Genomic DNA, 21442 nt, shown 5'->3' with positions numbered 1-21442 from the left:
GCTCTATCACCTGAGTAGAGTAGCCCAATTTTATAACTAAAGAATTTCAAAATCCTCAAAGTGACAGAACTGATAATGTCCAGGGCACAGATTAACGACACATAAATTTGCCTTTGCCATAATCAATCACTGCTCATCTTCCTTCCTATCGTTAAAAAGAGGGAGATGGGAGACCATGACAAGATAGTAAAATAAAACAAGTTTGGATTTGTCACAGAATGTGGAATAAGGCACAAGAGGTCAGGAGATCCAATCTCCCTCCCTGACAGAGGAGCATGCTTAAGGGGGAAGATGTGGCCAATGTCTCAGGACCAGAGACCATCAGTGCGGAGAGGAGACTGGACCCTAGCAGCCCTGTGCTTTTCCCTCCACGCGCCACCACTGGCTCCAACAGTCTCTTACTAGGAGGCTCTCCTCCCAACTCCCTGAGAGAAGCCAGTTTTTGATAGAAGAAAGTGCTTTGCAAACAACATGTCTTCACTTTTAATGTACCTCAAGAAATGAATATCCACTTGACACACTTGTGACACACGTAATATGACACAACGCTGTGTTCCATATGAATCAAGGAAGCGAGAAGAAAGCAAAGAACTATGCATGCGAACACTGGTGGCTGAGTCTGGGAAAGAAAGCTGTTGTTCAACCGAGCCCAAACCAACAGAAAACTATGGATGCAGGTGACCCAGCAGCGCACCAAGTCCCACACCTCCCCAGCAGGAGGGGCGGAAGAGAGCACCGTCTCATCACCCCGCTTCAGAAACTCAGTTATGTCGGGTCAGAACTCCACAAACATGAGCATCCATATTACAATCTATTTTTGGAAAACAGACTATTTGAAGGAAAACAAATCCAAATTGAAACTGTGTGGTTTCCAGAGCAATTTATTCATTAAAATCTATTCATATGCCATCAACAGTTCTCCTGTGTGTACTGTGCTGATAAATAGACACTGAGAGGATTTAACAAGTTCGTCGTTTAATAAGTCTGAATTCATTTTCACCACATGGTATTGTACACGGTTATCTGTTGAAACATTTCTTTTTAACAGATCTTAGTTTAAAAAAGTCATAGATACTGTGAGTTCTGTATAAACTGGTGGATATTTAGTTATTTCCTTTGTTTTGACTTATAAGCCTCAACTTCACCGCAGAATAAAGAATGTAGGCCAAAGAAAGCATAATCGGTCACTCGTATAGAACAGTATTGTTTCTATAATTTGAAGCTTTCTGAATGGACGGGTTCAGGCCTGATGTAACTGTAAAAAGATTACTTAATGAATAGACTATATGGAAATTGTACAAAATGTTATTAACTTTAATCATTAATAGCTTAAACAGCACTATGTTACTAACTCTATTCAAAACCAAAAACCTGTTTTTGAATCCCCAAGAAAGTGGCAGGCGTACACCACCACGCCGCCTTGTACTTAGGGGTGTGTCAATACATATTTCAACAGAAACTTTGGCTTTAGGAAAGAGTCACAAACATTTAAAATAATGGCTTTAATTGTCATTTTGAGTATACGGTAGGGGAAAGTGTGCTTTAATTAAATATACACCATACCAGTGATGCTGGCAAGGTTGAGTTAATCCTAATGTTGATAGCTATAAAAACTAGTTTGTACATGACAAGACAATGAGAAAAAAGCAATCCCTTTGAAACAAAATAAAAAAAAATATGTTCACAGTGGTCTGTATCAACAGTATGCATTTTATGACAATAACATGTACAGATTGAGCACCCTAGGGCTCTTTTTATATCCTAAAGAAAACGAGCACTTACATTATTCATGGGCTGAACTGAATTTTAAAAAGATCAACTGTACACTTACCCCTTAGACAGGATAAACTGTTCTGGGGTGTACAGCTTTAACACCATCATTAAAGTTGTTTGCAAAAGGAATACAGAGTTAAAAAAAACACATTTTTTTCTTGGGAATGGAGTCTTTCATTTGCTGTTATAACTCAGCAAATGCCATTCATTAACTCAAAAAATGGAAGGAGGGGCCCCACAAACACACTATTTGAGCAAGCTGACCAATACACATTACAGTTTTAAAAATGAAGGTTATATACTCTATGTTACAAGTCCCAACTAGGCAGTGTCAAAATGACATCTATTTCTTTGCTTGCTTTGTGATCATACCCCTTGGAGGTGTTACAGGTCTCGTGGCATTCGGCTTCTTTTTCTCTGCAGGCTTTAAAATCTGCAAAGATTCAAAGGTAAATCCATTTTAGAAAATATTCTTGACCCCAAATCTTAAGATTTCTTAAATCTCACTGAAATCTTTAGTTCAGAAAGGTTTCTGACCATTTAAAACTGACCCAACAACTCTGAAAGCCCCACTACCATATGAACATGAACATGTTAATAGTTAATGTGTAAACATTTTGGTAATAAATGCTATGACGAACAGATCAAATACAGGGACGAGGTATTTTACCTCTGGATAAAATGACAATTTTCTGAAGCCAGATCCTGTAGCATCTCCAGGCTATTCCCTCCGACATGGGGGTGGAGAGCTCTCTACACCAGTGCTTCTCAAACCCATAAGGGGCCCTCTCATAATCCTGGGGAGCTGCAAGTTCTCCCCAATAGTTGGTGAAACAACATTTAACTGATGACTGCCACCTGACCTCAGTGGCTTTATTTATGATTATGACTGGGCTAGCCTAAAACTGTGTAAGTTTAATTGTAGTGAGAGAGTGAGAAAAAGACTCAGACAGGCTTTAAGTGTAAATGATACCTATGCCAAGTGAAGGCCTAATGGTGTCCTGGTCAATCAGTCTTGTGGAAATTAGAGAAAAGTGGTGGGAGAAGGGAGTAATCACACAGCACATCTGGCACATGGCAGTTTGTTCTATTCTCACATACAAGCAGGGATTTAATTTTAGCTGAACAGTACACTGACCGAAGTTTTATATTTATAGTAAAGGAACTACAAACATGAGGAGCCCGTTAATTGTTTTTTTACCCCAACTAAATAATGTAAAAACAGTTAAATTCAACACGGCAGGAAAAACCGACAATTTTTTTTCCCCTTAAAAGGCGTTCACTGATTGCTGAATTAGGACACTTACATGGGAAAATAAAAATTTAGTCTACTCAACATAAATGAACAGTAGGCAGAAAACAGCCATTTAAAAAAAAATAAGTAAAACTCAGACATAATAGCAGGAAAACAATGTTGAAAGCATCATCTACCTGAAAAGAGCACATTAGAGTTTCGTCCACACTCATCATGGCACCTGCATTGTCAAACTCTCCACAATAATTGGGTGCAGAAAACAGAGTAACCAACTGCCTCTTTGCAAAAAATTCATATCCATCTTCAACCACCTTGGAGAGAAAATGTTTTTAGTGTAAGTAGGTATAAACTCAGGTGAGTAAAACCACTTTTCAGTTTCCCATTGAGCCTGATACCCTACAGGTCATCTGCAGAGACATTTTGTAGAATAAGCAATACCTACCCACTAAAATCAACAAGGAGAATCTGTGCTCACACACATGCTCTTAAGTGTACATGTAAAATTCAAAATCAATACCTGGTGGGCTCTACATATAAGATCCAAATCATGCTTATGGAGAAATTTTGCAACCACTTCTGCACCAAATGTGAAGGACACTCCTCTGTCATTTTCACCCCAGCCTAAGACATCTTTATCGGGGTCAGACCACAAAAGATCACAAAGAAGACCTTGATCTGGTACATCGGTTGGTCGCATAATTCGCCGAATCTGCTCCATAGATTGAAGATCTGGTGATAAACCTATCAAGTGAAGAAAAATTTGAAGAAAATAGAACTTCACTTTAACAGTTCCATTTGCTTAGAGAGACTAAATGACGCTAACATGGAAGGCTTAAATTAAATCTACGGCTATGATTTTTTTTTTTATGGCTATGTTTTTTCATTTAGCTTCGGTTAAAAAAAAAAAACACCACCAAAAAACTCAACTGAAAAAGCACTCAATTTATTATATGCACCAACCTGGTGAAGTATGCCAGGCACAGTATGTCTAAATGGTATATGGAATCAGTTACCTCAACATACAGAGCCCTATAAAATTAATCATAAAGAACTACTCCTCAACTCCTCTGATGATAATAATGAACAATGTACATTCTGGATTTTATTACTGACCATTTGTAATGACTGAGTGTAGAGGGTGCAGATGCTCAGGTGTGATGCAGCTTTCCAAGAAACCTGTGCTGTCCAAGGACCATCAAATCTATCAGACCAGCTGAGATGTAGTTGACTTTCCTTTGAGTTTAAAATCACATACCCAGGGGCACCTCACTGGTTCAGGGGGTGGAGCATGTAACTCCTGACCTCGGGGTTGTGAGTTCAAGCCCCATGTTAGGGACAGAGTTTACTTTAAAAAAAAAAAAAAAAAAAAAATATCACTTGCCCAGCTCTACCAAATCCATCTAAAGTATAGGAGGGCAGGGATAATGGCTTTATTAAAATACCTTGTATTGGCTCTTCCACAGTTGTCTAACTTCTGGCCATGGGTGAAAAGAAATCCTTTTCATAATTACTCTTTTAATTATGTTATATAAAGCACAATCATGGAGAAAAATAAAACTGCTTTTAAAATCCAAGTCAGAAAAATTTCTAATAGGAGAGGATCAAAAACAGACCAAGGAAAGTCTACTCACATTTTCAGTATTCTGGAGGATTTATGATACAGCATATTAATCACTCTTCACTGTATACTTAGAAAACACTTTCTGCTCTACTTTCATGTCAAACTGTTACAGAGCCTAGAATTCCCTGTAACAAATCAATTCCTTACTTTAGATATCTATCCAAATGATCCGGGATGCGCCAGAGTGGACCCATGGTAAACACATCAATAAAGGAGAGTCACCTGACAGAGAAGTCATCCCAATGCCATCTCAAATGTCAAAGTGTACCCCCTTCAGAAGGAACAAAATCCATTTGCGACTAAAATTAGCCCACATACCTCCATGACAGCAGAATATCTTCTCATCCACGATGGCTGCTATCGGTAAACAGTTAAAGCAGTCTGTGAAAGTTTTCCATAGTTTAATGTTGTATCTTCTTTTACCTGTGAAAATTTTAGGATGGTTAGAATAAGAGACTGGTGTTCTATAGGTTCACTGTCTCAGGACAATTTCTCCCAAAGTAAGGTGGAAATTACTTTTTAAGGATACAAGAACTAGGATTTATTAAAAATTCCCTGGGGAAAAAAAAATTCCCTGGAGGATAGGTTTAACAGAACTAGATATACTTTAAAATCCCATAGAAGTTTGAAATCAGAATCCCAGATGTAATGATCAAGGATTATCATTAACCCTCAATAATAATTTGGCAGCACCAACTGTTTAGAATCTAGCCTGTTTTGTCCCAATTCCAATCTCAACCCAGAGGCAATTATGAACAGCTTACACATGCGCCATTACCATCTTCTTTCTGAGGAAGCTTCTGAGAGTTAACACCCATCCCATCTACCACTATCATCAAGAGCTTACTGGTACCAGATAACTCCCAGCCCTACAGACTGGAGTAGCAGGCATAAACGAGTACAGGGGAATACAGACTCCTTACTGTAGGTGCTCCAGGATAACTTCCTAACACTCCAGAAATGCTCAGAACAATGTTACAGGGTGGTTATATTCCCCTCACCAGCACCTATATGCCATGCATTCTAGAGTCACAGTGTGATTTGGACATAAGCACGACTTTAGGGCACTGTTCCTGCAAGCAAATTATGTTCTGAGTTAAAAACCTACTTATAAATTCTGGAAGCACAATCTGTCTGAATTGGGTTGAGAATGGCCCAGTTGTGAGGTGCCTTGCCTTGTCTCCTGTACCTCCATACCAGAAAACCCAAAGATCAAAGCACAATCTTCATTCCTAAAGCCAAGTCTGTCCTTCGTCTCCTCTCCTTTCTTATTCTAGGGACATCTACAGGTTTAAAGCCAAACATTTTTGGAAAGTTAGAGTGGCCCAAGTGTGGTCCCCGAACCACACCTTCCACTCCACTGTAAAGTCAGTCAGGTATGGAATTCAGCGCAGGGTTTGGAATGTAATACAAATTCAACAAATACTTGACTTCTCTCTTTGCACAGGACTATCGTCTTTCCTCCTAATAGTTTGTTGTTCTACGACTGGGTGTAACTCTCACCATGGTTCACACTGTTTTGTATTTCTTTGGAGGTCACTAATTCCCTATCCCTGATCTTCCTTCACTGGAGGGTTCTGGAAGCCAAACAGAATTCCTTTCTACAAAAGGCTGAAAGGGAACCTTTTACTTAAAAAGTAAAATAACAGAAGAACAAGGCTGGGCTGGTCCTAACCTCCATTCATAAAAGGGATTTGTTTCTGTCTCCTATTTTCTACTGAAGTCTATCTCTGAATGACCGTCCAATGGCTCACTTGGATTTTTCCTTTGTCCACAGGCTGCATTTGCCAGTGCTGACGAAGCCTCTTCCTTCTTGAAGTCTGCTTTGCTCCCCGTTTCTTTATTCATGCAACACACTCCAGCTTGTCTTGCAGACTCCCTTGCTATCTCCGCTGGCTCCTTCAACAGAAATTAGGATTCTTCTTCCTGTTGCCTCTGAGAATCTTAACTAAGTCCTAGGGCCCTTTCTGTCCTCTCTGTATTTCCTCCCTAAGGTCACTCCAGACCAGTAGGAACATCTGGCTCCAGAAAGGTTTGGCCTGGATAACGGCCAGGATCTCTTCGAGCTTCCAAATCCAGGGATTCTGGGCCAGAACCCCTAAGGTGGTTTCCTATTACTACAGATCAGACAGCTCTGGTATCAGAAAAGGATAACACACATTCACAACGTATACCAGCTTTTCCAGGACTGCACTCCTTACAAAAAAAATTGGGGTGGGGGGTCGGAGAGAGAAACGGTAGCACATAAGAGTGCTTGTTGTACTTGTGAATTAAGCCTATCACTTAAAGCAGTGGTTTTAAACTGTTCCATGAAAGTCTGCATCTTAATAAAACGTTTCACTGTAACTTGAAAATTTTAATAAAATTATCATCAGTTTCTTTAAAAGTCTGCAAAGCATCAATCAAAAGCCACCTATGTCAAGGACACTATTCTGCTCACAAGTAGACTGGATGGCAAGTTATAGCTGCCTGATGGGGGGTGAGGGGAGCTTGAGCACAAGGTTAATCAGTAAGTCTTGAGGACCAAACAAGAATCAACCAAAGCTTACCATCTAAAATAATCTTTAAAGTCTCCGGCATTAAACAGAAACTGAAAACAATTGTCGCTAATATCCTCACATTTGGATATATGTCACAACAAAGAGAATATCTGGATTTGAACTTCATCAATGAAAACATCAAAGTACTTGCTGAACAGCATACAAAAGGAAACTTTCCTTAACCTGTTCTAAAAAGTATCAGTTTTAACAAATATCCAAAACCCAACTGACAAAACTTGCTGCCTCTCATCTCACTGTCTTAGGAATAAGCTCTACTAGTACTTCTTTCATTGTCAAAAATCGAATCTTTCTTGGGGCGTCTGGCTGGCTCAGTTGGTAGAAGATCTGACTCTTGATCTCAGGGTGGTGAGTTCAATCCCCACGTTGTGTGTAGAGATTATTTATAAAACAACAACCACCACCTTTCTGGCCACAGACTCAGTTGCCCTAGTCAGTTCAGAACCCCGAAGATTTTTCTTTGGTGATCCCTCCCCATCTCATCTTACCAGCTAGGTCTCAGGGCCTCAGACTAGGCAAATATACAATTATGGGAGAGGGTGAGAGTAGGAGAGCTAAGTCTAGAAATATAATCCTTCTAGCAGTGCACTTCTAACAAATGAGCGAGCTGCACACATCTGTGTGGAACTGAGATGGAGAAACACCACACTATCAGTTGACTACAGTTTAGGGGAGGGACACAGTGACAGTTCTTTACTGGTCTTGTTATCATCACAGGCAAATGTAGTGATTCAAATTCCTTAACGACCTCTCTCCTCCCTGTCTGAAGCCTCTCCTGGCAGAAATTAATAAGCACAAAAGGAGGATGTGGTAAGGACCCAACCCCCCTTAAATATTTTATACTTACTGAACAACACAACAACAACAAAAATTCCACCAAACCTAGCAATTTTTAAGGCTTTAAGAATCTTGTTTTTGGTCAATTAACAACTCAAAGTATACCTTCAACTAAACAATCCAAAATGGGTCATAGCATGTATAAAATGTTACACAAATAATTTTTTTGTTTTTAATTTTGCTTTCTCCTTTCAGCACATTTTAGGATAATTGCTGTTTGTCCTAGGTGCACATGTGCCACGGGGGGGGGGGGGGGGGGGGGGGGATCACACACAAAAAGCAATTATTTGTATATTTCAAGATACCATTTACGTGAACTACAAAAGGCAAATCTACAGAGAAGGAAAGCAGATTAGTGCTTGCCTGGGGCTGTGGTGATAGTTACACAACTCCATAAAATTATTAAAAATCACTGAACTGTATACTTAGATTTTATGGAAAGAAATTATATCTCAATGAAGTTGTTAAAAACAAAACCATTTGGAAAGGTCCTCAGAGGTGTACTAAGAATTAAGTTCAACGATGATCTTAAAGAAGCCAGCACTGCGACCACTACTTCTTAATCTAATCTAACAGTCCCATCACAAAAGAACCTAGGACATTATTATACTGCAGTGGCAGTGTTATTTTTTTTACCTTAAGAAAAAACTAAGATAAGAGCAAGTTAATGAGATAGAAAAACGAGAGATTATAACACTTCATCTAAATGCTCACAAGTCATAACAGAAATATATGCAGTTTATGACCAAGTATCTCAGTTTAAGTAAGTCTTCTTAGATGTAGAAAGTACTTACATTCATCATAAAATCCATAAATTCTATTGATGCTGGCACATTCATGGTTTCCTCTGAGAAGAAAAAAATTCTCGGGATATTTGATTTTGTAAGCCAGTAAGAGGCAGATAGTCTCCAATGACTGCTTCCCCCTGTCCACATAGTCCCCAAGAAACAGGTAGTTGCTTTCTGGTGGGAAACCACCATACTCGAAAAGTCGAAGCAAATCATAGTATTGCCCATGGATATCACCTAGAAGCAAATATTTAGTTACACAGTGCCCTTATACTTATTGTTCAATCCACTAACAAAGTTTTGGAGAGACATCCTTTAAACATGCATTACATAATGGGATTGACCTCAAGTAATCAGAGTTAAATTTGATGGCTAACACTAATTTCCAGTCTTGTATCATATGTTAGTTCAACTGAGCTTAATAACAATTTTAAGCATAGACTTATGTCTAGAATCTCACACAAAACTCAACCAACTAAGAATTAATTTTGTGGAAAGGATTATTAATGCCCAGGCAGGCCTTCTTGACAAGTAACATGGCTTTCCTTTCAGGTCTGCTGACCACTATCAGATCTCTGGCAGCTCAGCCTATGGGTTACTGTGTCAGCAGAACTACTGTGTTGCTAGTGAGCCCCAGACCTGTGTGAACAAAGGTACACACACACACACACACACACACACCACATGCCCCAATTCATTCAGCTCTCAATTCCTGCTAGATAATGCCAAAGAACATTTTACTTTAAAAACATACACATAAGCTTCGTCAATATTTAGCTAGAATATTTAGCATTACTCAGATTATCTTCAGTTTTTATACAGATTATTTGCATCTATCATGTAGAAACAGACTACAAAATGGCATTAAGGAAAGTCTGTTTTAAGCATAACCAGTCTCGCTTTAAGATTAACTGTAATTCCTATGTATTCATATAATACAGATCTTTTCTTAGCTCTGTTTGGTGTCATTTCTTTCTGCTGCGATGCTTATATTCCTTTAGTGAAATAATTTTTGAAAATCTGAAGCACATCTAAATAAACTAAGTCCATTAGAGGTATTAATTCTAAAACTAAAATTATTTAATTTTAAGTAGTTACGGTTTATCCATAAGTAGCAAACGATTCTGCTGGCGAATACAAGGGCACCTATATATTCTCAAGTCACTCAATCAATGCAAATCAAAGGCAACTGTTCATGTGCCAAAACCTACCACATATTTTGAGTGGTGCTTCAAGTTCTAGTAGGATAGGCTGACTGAGAAAGATCTCTCGGGACTTTAAGCACAGTCCTCGAATTTCATTCTCCTGTAGCTGGACATTCTTACCAGGCTTGGACCCTCTCACTGTAGGGGAAGAAAAACTCCAGTTAGTCAAATGAAGTCAAAATACAATTTAACATACAAATTAAAGATACCTGAGAAGGCACAAGGTTTAATGAGGAGGAGGCAAAAATATAGTTTAACTGGCTTTCTGGTCGACTTTATTTTCACAACCCTTCTAAAGAACATGGTTTTAATTCCTAATTATAATTGTAAAATCTCAGGTTTTCATCACTTTAGTTGTATCTTTTTTTTTTTTTTTAAAGATTTTATTTATTTGCCAGAGATAGAGTACACACAAGCAGGCAGAGAGGCAGGCAGAGGCAGAGAGAGAAGCAGTCTCCCTGCCAAGCAAGGAGCCTGACTGAGCCAAACGCAGCAGCTTAACCAACTGAGCCACCCAGGCGTCCCTTAGTTGTATCTTCTATACTAAGTTAAGACTTGTTAGAGTATCTTGAACAAGGAGCCACATCATATCATGTATGAACACTGTCAGAAAAGTATTCATTTGCTACTTACTGAAATCAGACTTGCTGTGGCACAGCCCATGGCCTCAGTTCTGTATCCAAGCCACAAAACTGGCCTTGTTCACCTACAACCTGCCCACCAGGCCATCTCTTTTTGCCTCCTGTCTTCTCTTCTCCAGCCTTATAAATGAACTAGTATTTGTACAGATTTCAGAGACTGTCACAATACTGAGTTGGTTCTAAGGATTCTTGTTTTAAAATATGAGATTAGGGGTGCTTGGGTGGCTCAGTGGGTTAAAGCCTCTGCCTTTGGCTTGGGTCATGGTCCTGGGATTGAGTCCCACATCGGGCTCTCTGCTCAGCAGGGAGCCTGCTACCTCCTCTCTCTCTGCCTACTTGTGATCTCTGTCTGTCCAAAAAAAAACCAAAAAACCAAACAAACAAACAAACAAACAAACAAAAAAAACTTTAAAATGTGAGATTGGAGAGGCACATGGGTGGCTCAATGGTTAGGTGTCCAACTCTTGATTTCAGCTCAGGTTGTGCTCTTGGAGTCATGAGATCGAGCCCTGTGTTGGGCTCTGGGCTCAGCGAGGGAGTCTGCTTGAGATTCTCTCTTCTTCTCCCTCTGTACCACCCCCCTAACTCCCTTGCATACACAAGCTCTAAATAAATATTTTTAAACAAACGAATAAATAAATAAAGGTAAGACTGGAAAACTTCAGAACCCTCCCCCCATCAGTGTTTTTCAAAGGATGATCGGTATTTCCTCAAGAGTTCTATGAAAAAATTTAAGTGTTGTTTGTATTTCACTGAAACACTTTAGGCTCGTTGTACATACTCTGCTGCGCAATCTCTGGGACTGCATCTGTGAATACGATTATCCCCTTATGGGGCAAAGGATGTCAGTGATGCTGTAAGGAAGGTTTCCTAGTAATCTGAACAGATACAAAACAAGAAAAGGGAGAAAGAAATATTGGCACAGCATTGTGTTGCGCACATCTGAGAACCCTTGAGTTCTACTTGCTATCAAAGTAAAGCACTCCAGCCCTGTAACGGTTCATTTATCAGCAGGTAGGCAGGAAATGAAATTTTCTGTTTTGATTCCAGTTATAGCAGATTAGGCAGTCATTAAGTACAGATTAAACAGCACTGAATTGCTAATTTTACCTTAACCTTACAGTTATGAAGTGGCCTGCTTGCTGGTAAGGTATGGTTAAATACAGGGACTGATTCTTCTCAATTTGCAGTATTAATACTTATTTCGTACAAAAGATTTATGAAAGCATGCTGTGAATTAGAACTGAACCAAAATCACAGGACCAGACTAAATACAGAATGTTTGGTTACATCCTTCCTCCATTAAACCCAATATAAAGTGATTTAGTTTTAGCAAATCCACAATATCCATCAGATTAAATTATTGTTGCGAATTTAAGTTTTATCAGTTTTGGAGACTTTGTACTCAACTTACAATGTCATTCAGCCTAATAAGTGAATAAAAACAGTAAGTTTAACTGGTTTGTATCTAGCTTTGTTCTTAAGTTTCTAATGTTAGAATGTCAAAAATTACAGGTAAAAAACCTGATGTCTGTTGAGAAATTTTTTCCATCAAAAAGGCTGAGAAATACTGTCTGACAAATACTGTCCTAGGCAAAGCCATTCTTCTTCAGTCTGAACAGCCACTGAATCCCTGAGTTCTCTGAAGAACAAGTTCTGAACAGAAACCCAACACTGTGTAGAAGGGGTTTTGTTTTTTCAGTGAAAGACAGTACGCAAGAAAAATGACAAGAGGGAAGGGCCGAAGTCTTGAAGCACACAATGAAGAGAAAATGCTGAGAGCAGTGAACTACAGCCCTAAGTTTCTTTACTGGTTCTATAGCTTTGAGCAAATTACTACTTTGGACCCCAAAATATGTAACTGAAGTAAACCAATACCAGTTTTCTTCTGATCAAAATATTATGAAATGAGAAGTAATGAAGAGGAAAGTGCAGTAATGATAATTTGAGGGAAGATATGAAACAGACACATCTATAATACTATAGCAATTGAGCAATGAAAAATGGTTTTTCCAGAACCACAGTAATTTTCTCTCCTGACACACACAGTAGGGAACTCAAGAAACACTCCTGATGGAAAGACGGTGGGATTCCTGTTTCACTGGCCAGAAAACCCCAATCATTAGCAATTATACCACAAGTCAGCCAGAAGCTTGGGCAGACTGCCCAGCAGGAAACTTTTATTTTTGGCTAGGAAGGGACTCCTAGAAGGTTCTGGTTTTCAACCTCAATCTTTTTCAGCAGAGCCACACACTTGTGAATGAATGGTCCACTTTAAATCTTTCAAGAGTGTGTAATAATTATTCCACACCTGTATGGAATGAAGGCTGTACCGTTAATGTAAACGCTACCATTAAATCAATGCCACCAGATTAAGTCAATGTTGCTAATATAAATCTTACTGCTTTTGGAGGGTTTCTTTCCCACTACCACCTTTATACAGTTTCTATGATAGTTTCCTTACTCTGTTTTCCTGTTTGTCCTCTGAGCATACAGATAAGTAAAAAGCAATACTGCTAACAGTTTAAAAAATTTTTAAAAAAGATTTTATTTGAGAGAGAGATCACAAGTAGGCAGAGAGGCAGGCAGTGAGAGAGGGAAGCAGGCTCCCTGCTGAGCAGAGAGCCTGATTTGGGGCTTGATCCCAGGACTCTGAGATCATGACCCAAGCTGAAGGCAGCAGCTTAACCCACTGAGCCACGCAAGCACCCCTAAAAATTATTCTTAATGTGCAATAAGAATTAAATGCAGTTTTTCCAGAACAAATCAAGATTTTCTACCTGGAGAACAGTGCTTATTAAAAACAACATGGTCCCAAAGCATCTTAAATTCCCTACAATTAGCTTAAGCAGTAAGATTATGAAAATAGCAACTCTGCGAAAACTATCATCTACCAACTGGCAAATACCTACTCACCCTTCAAGACTGCTTACATATTATTACCTTGCCCTGGGGAGCCTCTCCTATCCACCTCCTCTCCTCTCTTAAGCCTTGTTTATGCTTTCTGAAATGCTCTCATGACACTTGGCTACCACTCAACACACATCACACTTTGTACCATAAATGCCATCTTGCTTCCACCTATTCATCTGGACACTTCGGTAGGCTGTAAACCCCAAGACCACACGACTGGCTCTCCAGTGTACATGCCCATGGCCAGATGTGGCAGGGACTCAAACTGCTGTGTGAACGAAATCTGGATAAATCTCTTGAGTACTGATGACATGTGGTATTAGAGTTAAACATGCTTTCCAGACTATATGCTTTTGATTAGCAAAAAACCTGTGTCTGTGCTTTAAAATTAAAAAAGCAAGTGTCATTTTCCTATCAGCTTTTAACAGAACATTTTTCTAGTTGCAAAAATTTAGGATTACTCTTTTTTTGTTGTTTTTTAAAAGGCTTTTGGAGGTTTTTTTAAAAGATTTATTTATTTATTTATTTGACAGAGAGAGAGAGAGAGAGAGAGAGAGAGATCACAAGTAGACAGAGAGGCAGGCAGAGAGAGAGAGAGGGAAGCAGGCTCTCCGCTGAGCAGAGAGCCCGATGCGGGACTCGATTCCAGGACCCTGAGATCATGACCTGAGCCGAAGGCAGCGGCTTAACCCACTGAGCCACCCAGGCGCCCTAGGATTACTCTTAAATTGATTTGTCTAACAATTAAAAGATAAAGATTTCAAAATGGGTTTTAGCAGTTCAAATAAACACTAGATATTTCTTAAAAATAGCTGTATTGGCCACTAGTGCATAAATGTACTTCACTATTTTCAAAGTCCATCAAATACTCACTCACTAGTAGCGGCAGCTATCACTTACCAAGCACTTATCACGTGCCGGGCACCACACTAGCGCGCTTTACATTGCCCCTTGATCCTCACAACAATCCTGCGAAGTTATGCTCTGTCACTTCTGTTACAGTCTGGGATGGGAGAGGGTCAGTGACTTAGAGCTTATAACGACACCAGGCCCCTATGAACTCTAGGTCTGGTGGTGCTGCTACCTTTCTACTCTCCTCCCGACTAAGGATTTGTTCGTCTTCCAAACGGAGGAGTTTTTACAGGACAAACTACCAAAACCCTAATATATGGTGGTCACTGCTTCCTAAAATTATGAGACAGGATATAAAATCATTAAGCATCCTTACAACTGAGAAGTATTAAATCAGAACAAATTTAAGCAATCTGTTAAGACTATCAATACTTACTAACCACACTTCAAACACTCAAGAGAATAGTTGCAGAGTATCTACTATGTGCCAGACCCTCTGATGGATGCTGGGGATACCCTGGTAAACAGGATGGACAAGAACCTTGTTCTTTCTCTTGTGGAGGACACAGAAAACGAGACTAGTAACTGCAGCTCATTAGAAAGGCTATGACTAGAACGATCCCTTAATAAAGATTTTTAAACTAAAAGTTCACCTTAAGGATATTATCTTCAATACCATTAAAAAGACAAAGGTTTTTTTTAAAGAATAAAAACATCTCTATTTTAAATAAAAACCCCTCTAATTACAAACAGTGCAGCTCTACTTAATAAACATCAACCAATACTTACCTTGAGGTTTAAAGCCCTTACTGTGCTCTGTGTGCAATGGGAGAAACATGCACAAAAACAAGACCCTTGGTAGGAAATTCAAGAGCTGTCTTGTTACCTTCCTAAGTAGCTGTGGTAGTTCAAATAGTAAATAGCAAATTATTTCAATAATCGCCAAAGGAATCCAAAATATTCCAACAAATAAGAATTTCATTTTCCAGATGGGAGTGTTTCTTACAAACCCAGATGCTAGGCATTGCGTGGAAATCAGCTGGCATTGCAAACATGTGTAGGTTAGTGATCAATATATTAATATACCAATTTAGACCTTAAACTTATGACTTTTGAGTAAAAACCTTTCTTTATCTGGCTAGAAAGATTCAGAAAAATGCATTATGGCTGTTAACAGCAAGGATGTTCTATAGAAACTTATCTATTTATCTGGCAAATCACTAACATGAGTGTATGATAAAAACTTCCATAAAATTGTATCAAAACCAAATGGACAAAAACTTGAAATAGTAAAAGAATGTAATCGGTGATTATTTGCAATGACAGCTTTTTCTCACAAGCAACACTAACTTTTCTGACAGCCTGGCTACAAGCAAAGCAGAAATGAAAACCATGCAAGGGAATTTAAGACTACTTTGGGATTATCTATGAGTAATAAAAAAAAAAAGTATTCTTCTTGCTCTTTAATTAAAAGTCCCTTAATTGTTGAAAGTTAGTCTAATTAAAAGAAACAGCATACGCATAACCAGCATAAAAAATAAGCTGCCGCAGATTTTGCTGTTTTAAGATAATCTTATTAAAGCTGATGGAAATCTTACTACTGCACATGCTATTCATTTCCGCGACAGAATCAGTAACCTCACACTATATGATAAATTTAGGAAGGGAAGACCTCAAACCCAGACAAACAACAGCAAATATGTGCAACATTAAAACTTTCCCACAAACAACTACACAAAATAGAAACCACAAAAATGTTATCAAGAATCATTTGGTTGCATCGCAGTCACCAGCAGAAAGACTTTCTACTTTTAGACTACCTGAATTGTTTCTGCACCACACACGCCCTCCTTCTTGACTTTCCTAACTGCTACTGTTACACTTTGAACATTTTTTTTTTTTTTTTGGACACACAATGCTACAACAGTACATACTTTGGACATTTAGAGGTGATACCAATTTTCTTAACACAAATACTCAGGATATAGTTGAAAAACACTACTGCTCTCAAAGTATCTTGAGTTCTCTACACCTAATGTGAAACCAGTTTATTGAAAGATGTTTATCTTTTCAGTCTAACAACCCATTTTGATAAAATACCACTAATTAGACTTGAGGTCTGACCCTGTATTTTATGACAATTTACATTTTCATAAGGCTCCACTACTAGAGGAGTGGAGACATTGGAAGTTTAAGGTGCATAATCAAGACCTGTTAGGTAAATCATCTGTTCTTACATGCTTGGAAATAGGTCTGATCCTAAATCTTAATAATTCATCTCAGAATTCCATAAACTCCAAAAATATGAAAAATTTCCTTATTCATCTTGAATAAGACTTTCAGTTTTAAAGCAATTCACATCAGAATATTGTCTCCTTCACATTTCCATCTTTAAGGTCTTCTAATTGCCATGACTGTAAATGAAGAGGAACAGCCAAGCTGGTCTAACCGTCATCAACCACTGCCTTGCTTCAGGATCAGTAATCCTCACCTACCTCAAGTAAACGCACCGGCACAGGCACATAATCTGCAGAACAGGTCAAAGATTACAGGACTGCAATATCAAAGACATAAAACAATCTTACCCACCAACCTCTACCTTTGAAAACGGATTACTAATGCGCGGCCCAGCACCACCTCCATTTCACCGGGGCGGGAGAAGGAAAGGCTGGCCTCTGCTCTGGTGGCTCACATTCCCTCAAGCACTTCGACACACGCCATCCTGTTAGATTTCACTGATGCCTCCTGCTACTGACAAACACGGGGGCACTCTGGGCACAAGGAGAGTAATCCTTTCCACGCTGTGGTTTAGAACTGGTGTAAGCTGCAGATCATGTCTCCAGGAGATCCTTCCTCTCCCACCTCCTGGGAGAGGATGAGGCCTACTACTGACATGCTGCAAGGGGAGGGAAGGACAGTGGGTCTCTCAAAACAGACTTTTTATAAGTTAGGGAATTAGTAACACAAGCTTTGATATTACTGTCTTTATCAACAAAACGCCCTATAATTATTTCCAAGAAAAGCCTCCAGTTATTAAAATTATCTGACCGATTAAAAAATAGTAATTGCAGAGGTCTCATTAGAAGATTACTTTGTTGTCTTTGATCAGAATTTAAAGAACTTTTTTTTTGTCCTTTGTATGATCCTCAAAACCAGGCACTACTGCCTTTTTAAGATTAGAATATAAACATGTTTCATATTATACCAAAAAGCTAAATACATGGGCCCCTTAATTTTAGTTTCAGAGTATCTGAACACTCCCTACTTTCAGATGAACTTGTACACATCAGAGGATTTAAGTACTAGATGTGTTCTGAGAGCCAAGGAAGAAGTCGTATTTAAATCACTTAAATAGGACAATTATGCAGAGCCTGACAAGGTCTTGTAGCCTGAAAATCGTCATCTTCAGACCACAGATGCTTTTTTTGCAAATCTGGATGTGAAGTAAATTATACCACCTGCTACGTAAGGAGAGTACTGGCCATCTCTGCTCCCCAAACTAGGTCACTTACACAGTAAAACTCTGCCCTCTCACTTTTCTCCAACATGGGGACTATCAGACCAAATTAACAGCTGGCTTATTTTCTCTCTAAATCTACCAGGTTTTACTGTACAGTTATTCAAATTATTGAATGTTAAACTAAGGAGTTTTCAAGTTTTATCATTAGCAAGGCAGAGCCTGAAAAAACCTCCAAGGTAGGTCACCTAAGTGATGCCTCACTTAAGGAAAAACTACTTAAAATTTAGACTAGAAAACAACTGCAAAGCTGTAGTCCAAATCAACATGCTGGTTTTCTTAAAGGAGACCTCACTTTGCTTGCCTTTCTAGTGCTATTACCAACCCATTTCTCAACTAAGCTTCAGTCTTAAAAAGACAATTCTGAACATACAAAAAAGATCACAAAGCTTATATACCATATTCAGATATACTTACATCTTAATTAAAATTCTTAGGGAAAGGGCACCTGGGTGGCTCAGTAAGTTAAGAGTCCACCTTTAGCTTACTTAGGTCATGATCCCAGGGTCCTGGATAGAGCCCTGCATCAGGCATCAGGCTCCCTGCTGGGTGGGAAGCCTGTTTCTCCCTCTCCCACTCCCCCTGCTTGTGTTCCCTCTCTCACCGTTGGTCAAATAAATTTAAAAAACAAAACAAAAACAACTTAGGAAAAACGGTTTTGGGGACAGTACAAAAAAAAAATCAGAAAATTTATTATCAACATTTCCTAACATGGACGTGTAAGTGGCACGCCTGTGTTTAATCTGTATCCTCAATGGATCATCTTCAACCGTTCCTCTGCCAAATTAACACTGGTAAGAAAAAAGCAAATCTGAAGTATACACTATTGTGCAATTAGCCCATTCCAGAGACACTAAAATACAATGCTTTATTAATTTCAATGAAAAAATGATAAAAAAAATCTGGTTTTCAGTGCAACATAACATGTAAAGAGGAACTATTAAGAAACAATCTCATTTTAAATGATCCAAGTTTATCAAGGTAAATTTCTTAGCATGATTGAAAAAATAAGACTAAATGAACAAATCTGTTACGTGAATAGTTATAAGCAACACAGGTCTTAGAAGACTTAAATGGTTTTAAAGTTCTGATTCTAATCAACACAGATTCCAATTTTTTGTTTCCTCAGTGAAAGAAAGCCCAGCTAATCTGCCCATACATGACCCTGTATAGATACGCAAAAGTTAAAGGCTTAAAACGAAAATATTTAATAAAAAGGTCCTTTCTTTACTGCACACTGTTTTAATCGGTTTCTGGCTGTCTGTGGCCTCACAGAAATCAAAAGAGTGTATTAACTATCATGAAAATATATGAAAAATATAGTTCTTATAATAAATGCCAAGTCCTGAATGAGTGACAAGGTTTTCACCCACAAATGCCACCGACATCTCAAGAGCATTTCAGGGGACTTTATAGACATATTTCTTTCAAGAAAATATAAAAGTAAAAAAAAAAAAATCCGAGATGGATTAAGATATTTTCAGAAATTTCATTTTAATGACTTAATTTAAAAGATCTGCAAATTCTAGGACCAGAGCTGCCCCAAGTGTTCTTGCTCTGGACTCCATCTCTCAAGCACTTAGTACAACATTTTAGGAGCACAGTATAAAGGCAAAAACGGGTTAAAACTCAGGCAAATCTTCATTATCCAGTGCCCAAATCAAGAGATCCGAATTCTCCCAAAATCTCAGAAAAAGAGATTTAGTACACAGGCTTGGAAATTCGGGTGGGGGAGGCTCACTTCAACTACCCTGTTTAAAATCCAAACTTCATCTGTATCCGCCATCAATGTGAATCAACTGTCAGGCACTTCAGGAGTCTTAGGTCAGCCAAAATTAAAGCCTTCTTTTAACCTAAGCTTAACCTCCTTCCTTCAAACATAAGATGGGTGGCATGTAGCAAGTTCTAGCTCCCGGCTGGCTTTGAAACCTGTCACTAATGTGTGACCTTGGTCAAGTGACTTAACCTCTGTCTTAGCTTCTTCTGAAAACCGGGAAAAAATAATAGCACCCATCTCTCAAGATTGTTAGGATAATTTATGAAATGTGTGTAAACTGCTCTAAGAATGTCTGCACACAGTAAGCGCTTTAGAAACGCTGAGTATTGCTATGAATGTAATCATGAGAGCAACGCAAAGCGCTTAATACAGAGCCTGGCACACTGGAAAGATAACCCAACTGTTATCATCGCTGGTTTCATGTTAGCAGCACGTTCAGAAAAGAGCGCGGAGTCCTCTTCAAGATAGGGTAACTTAAGAATTAAGTATTTGGGAAGGCAGGAGGGGATGGGTTCCCACACCCTCAGCGGATAGGAACGTTCGCCACCAAGTAACAAGAAATGGGCCGTCCGACCCCAGCCCCATACAAAAAATAAGCATGATAAGAAATAAGTCCCCAAAGCCGGTGGAACCCACAGCCCCATCAAACTGCTTTCCGAGAGGACGGGTACCAGAAAGTAAGGAACACGCCGTCCTGTAGGGCGAACTGGGGCCTCCAGCCCTCTCTCCTTCAAGGGCTAGTCCCGCTGGGGCACAAGGGGAGTACGGACCGGAAACGTGGGGGTGGGGAGCGGAGTTTTCAAATCTCCGGGAAGAAGGCTGCACCTCCGAGCAATGAATGAGAGGAGCCGGCAGGGTCCGCGGGTTGGGCCAAGTGCGGGACCCCGGCCGGCCTCCCTCCGGCTACAGCACCTTGCTCCACGAGCCAACTCGCGGGGCTCACTCCCGTCGGCGCCGCATGCCCAACCGGCCTCCCAACTCCCCCCTCCCCCGCGAGCTCTCGGGACCGCCCGCCTCCGCCCCAGACCGTCCGCCTGCCCCTTCACCTTCCAGCAGCCGTTGGATGATGCTGTCGATGTTGAGTTTATCTATATCCGCCATCGCCTTCCCACCGCCGACCCTCCCGCAGCGGCGCCGCCGCCGGCTCGCGCCCGGGACTCACACCTCCTTTCCCACGCCTCGAGCACAGAGGCGGCGGTGGCGGCGGTGGCAGCAGCCGCGGCGGGTGCCCCCCAACCGCCCCGCTCCCTGCTTCCTTCTTCTCTCCCCACTGGAACCACGAGAAGAAGAAAATGGCCGCCGACTCCTTAGCCAGTCTCGGTCGGCGCACGGATGCGCGCGGGGGAGTGCAGCGGCCCGGCCGGGACTTCTTTATGGGCCAAAAGGCGCGCGGGAGGGGGCGGGACCAGAGCGAGGGGAGGGGGCGGGGCCAGAGCGCGGGAACGAGGGAGACGGTTGAGCGTAACTGCGATCGCGCGCGGGATCCCTCCGCCAAACCGGTCGAGCAAATAGGCCCCCTGGCGGGAGCGGGAGCTGCAAAGTTGCACGCGGGAGTTAGAGATGAGGGGAGGATGCTGCTGTACGCTCGTGGGACTGCAGCCTCCGCCAGATACTGTTCATTAGGCCGGATGTTTGCAGGGTTGGCCATGTGAAAGCCCACCGGCAGAATTCGGGGGTTCTGTAATTTAGCCTCTAATATAAATAT

The 21442-nt window shown here is 40.2% G+C and overlaps 1 protein-coding gene across 1 annotated transcript; it reads right to left on the bottom strand.

Moving 5' to 3' along the window:
• Positions 1-863: 863 nt before the first annotated feature.
• Positions 864-21065, bottom strand: PPP1CC (protein phosphatase 1 catalytic subunit gamma). Its single transcript, XM_046025236.1, has 8 exons — positions 20784-21065; positions 10044-10175; positions 8839-9069; positions 4968-5072; positions 3546-3769; positions 3205-3339; positions 2146-2206; positions 864-1255 (listed from the first exon to the last, which is right to left on the bottom strand). Exons 1-8 carry the CDS (start codon positions 20836-20838, stop codon positions 1185-1187), a joined length of 1014 nt encoding a protein of 337 aa, XP_045881192.1. The 5' UTR covers positions 20839-21065; the 3' UTR covers positions 864-1184.
• Positions 21066-21442: the final 377 nt, after the last annotated feature.

This window comes from Meles meles, chromosome 12, assembly GCF_922984935.1.
Source record: "Meles meles chromosome 12, mMelMel3.1 paternal haplotype, whole genome shotgun sequence".
NCBI lineage: Eukaryota > Metazoa > Chordata > Mammalia > Carnivora > Mustelidae > Meles > Meles meles.
The sequence above is the reverse complement of the archived record's forward strand: the minus strand, read 5'-3'. Positions and strand labels throughout refer to the sequence as shown.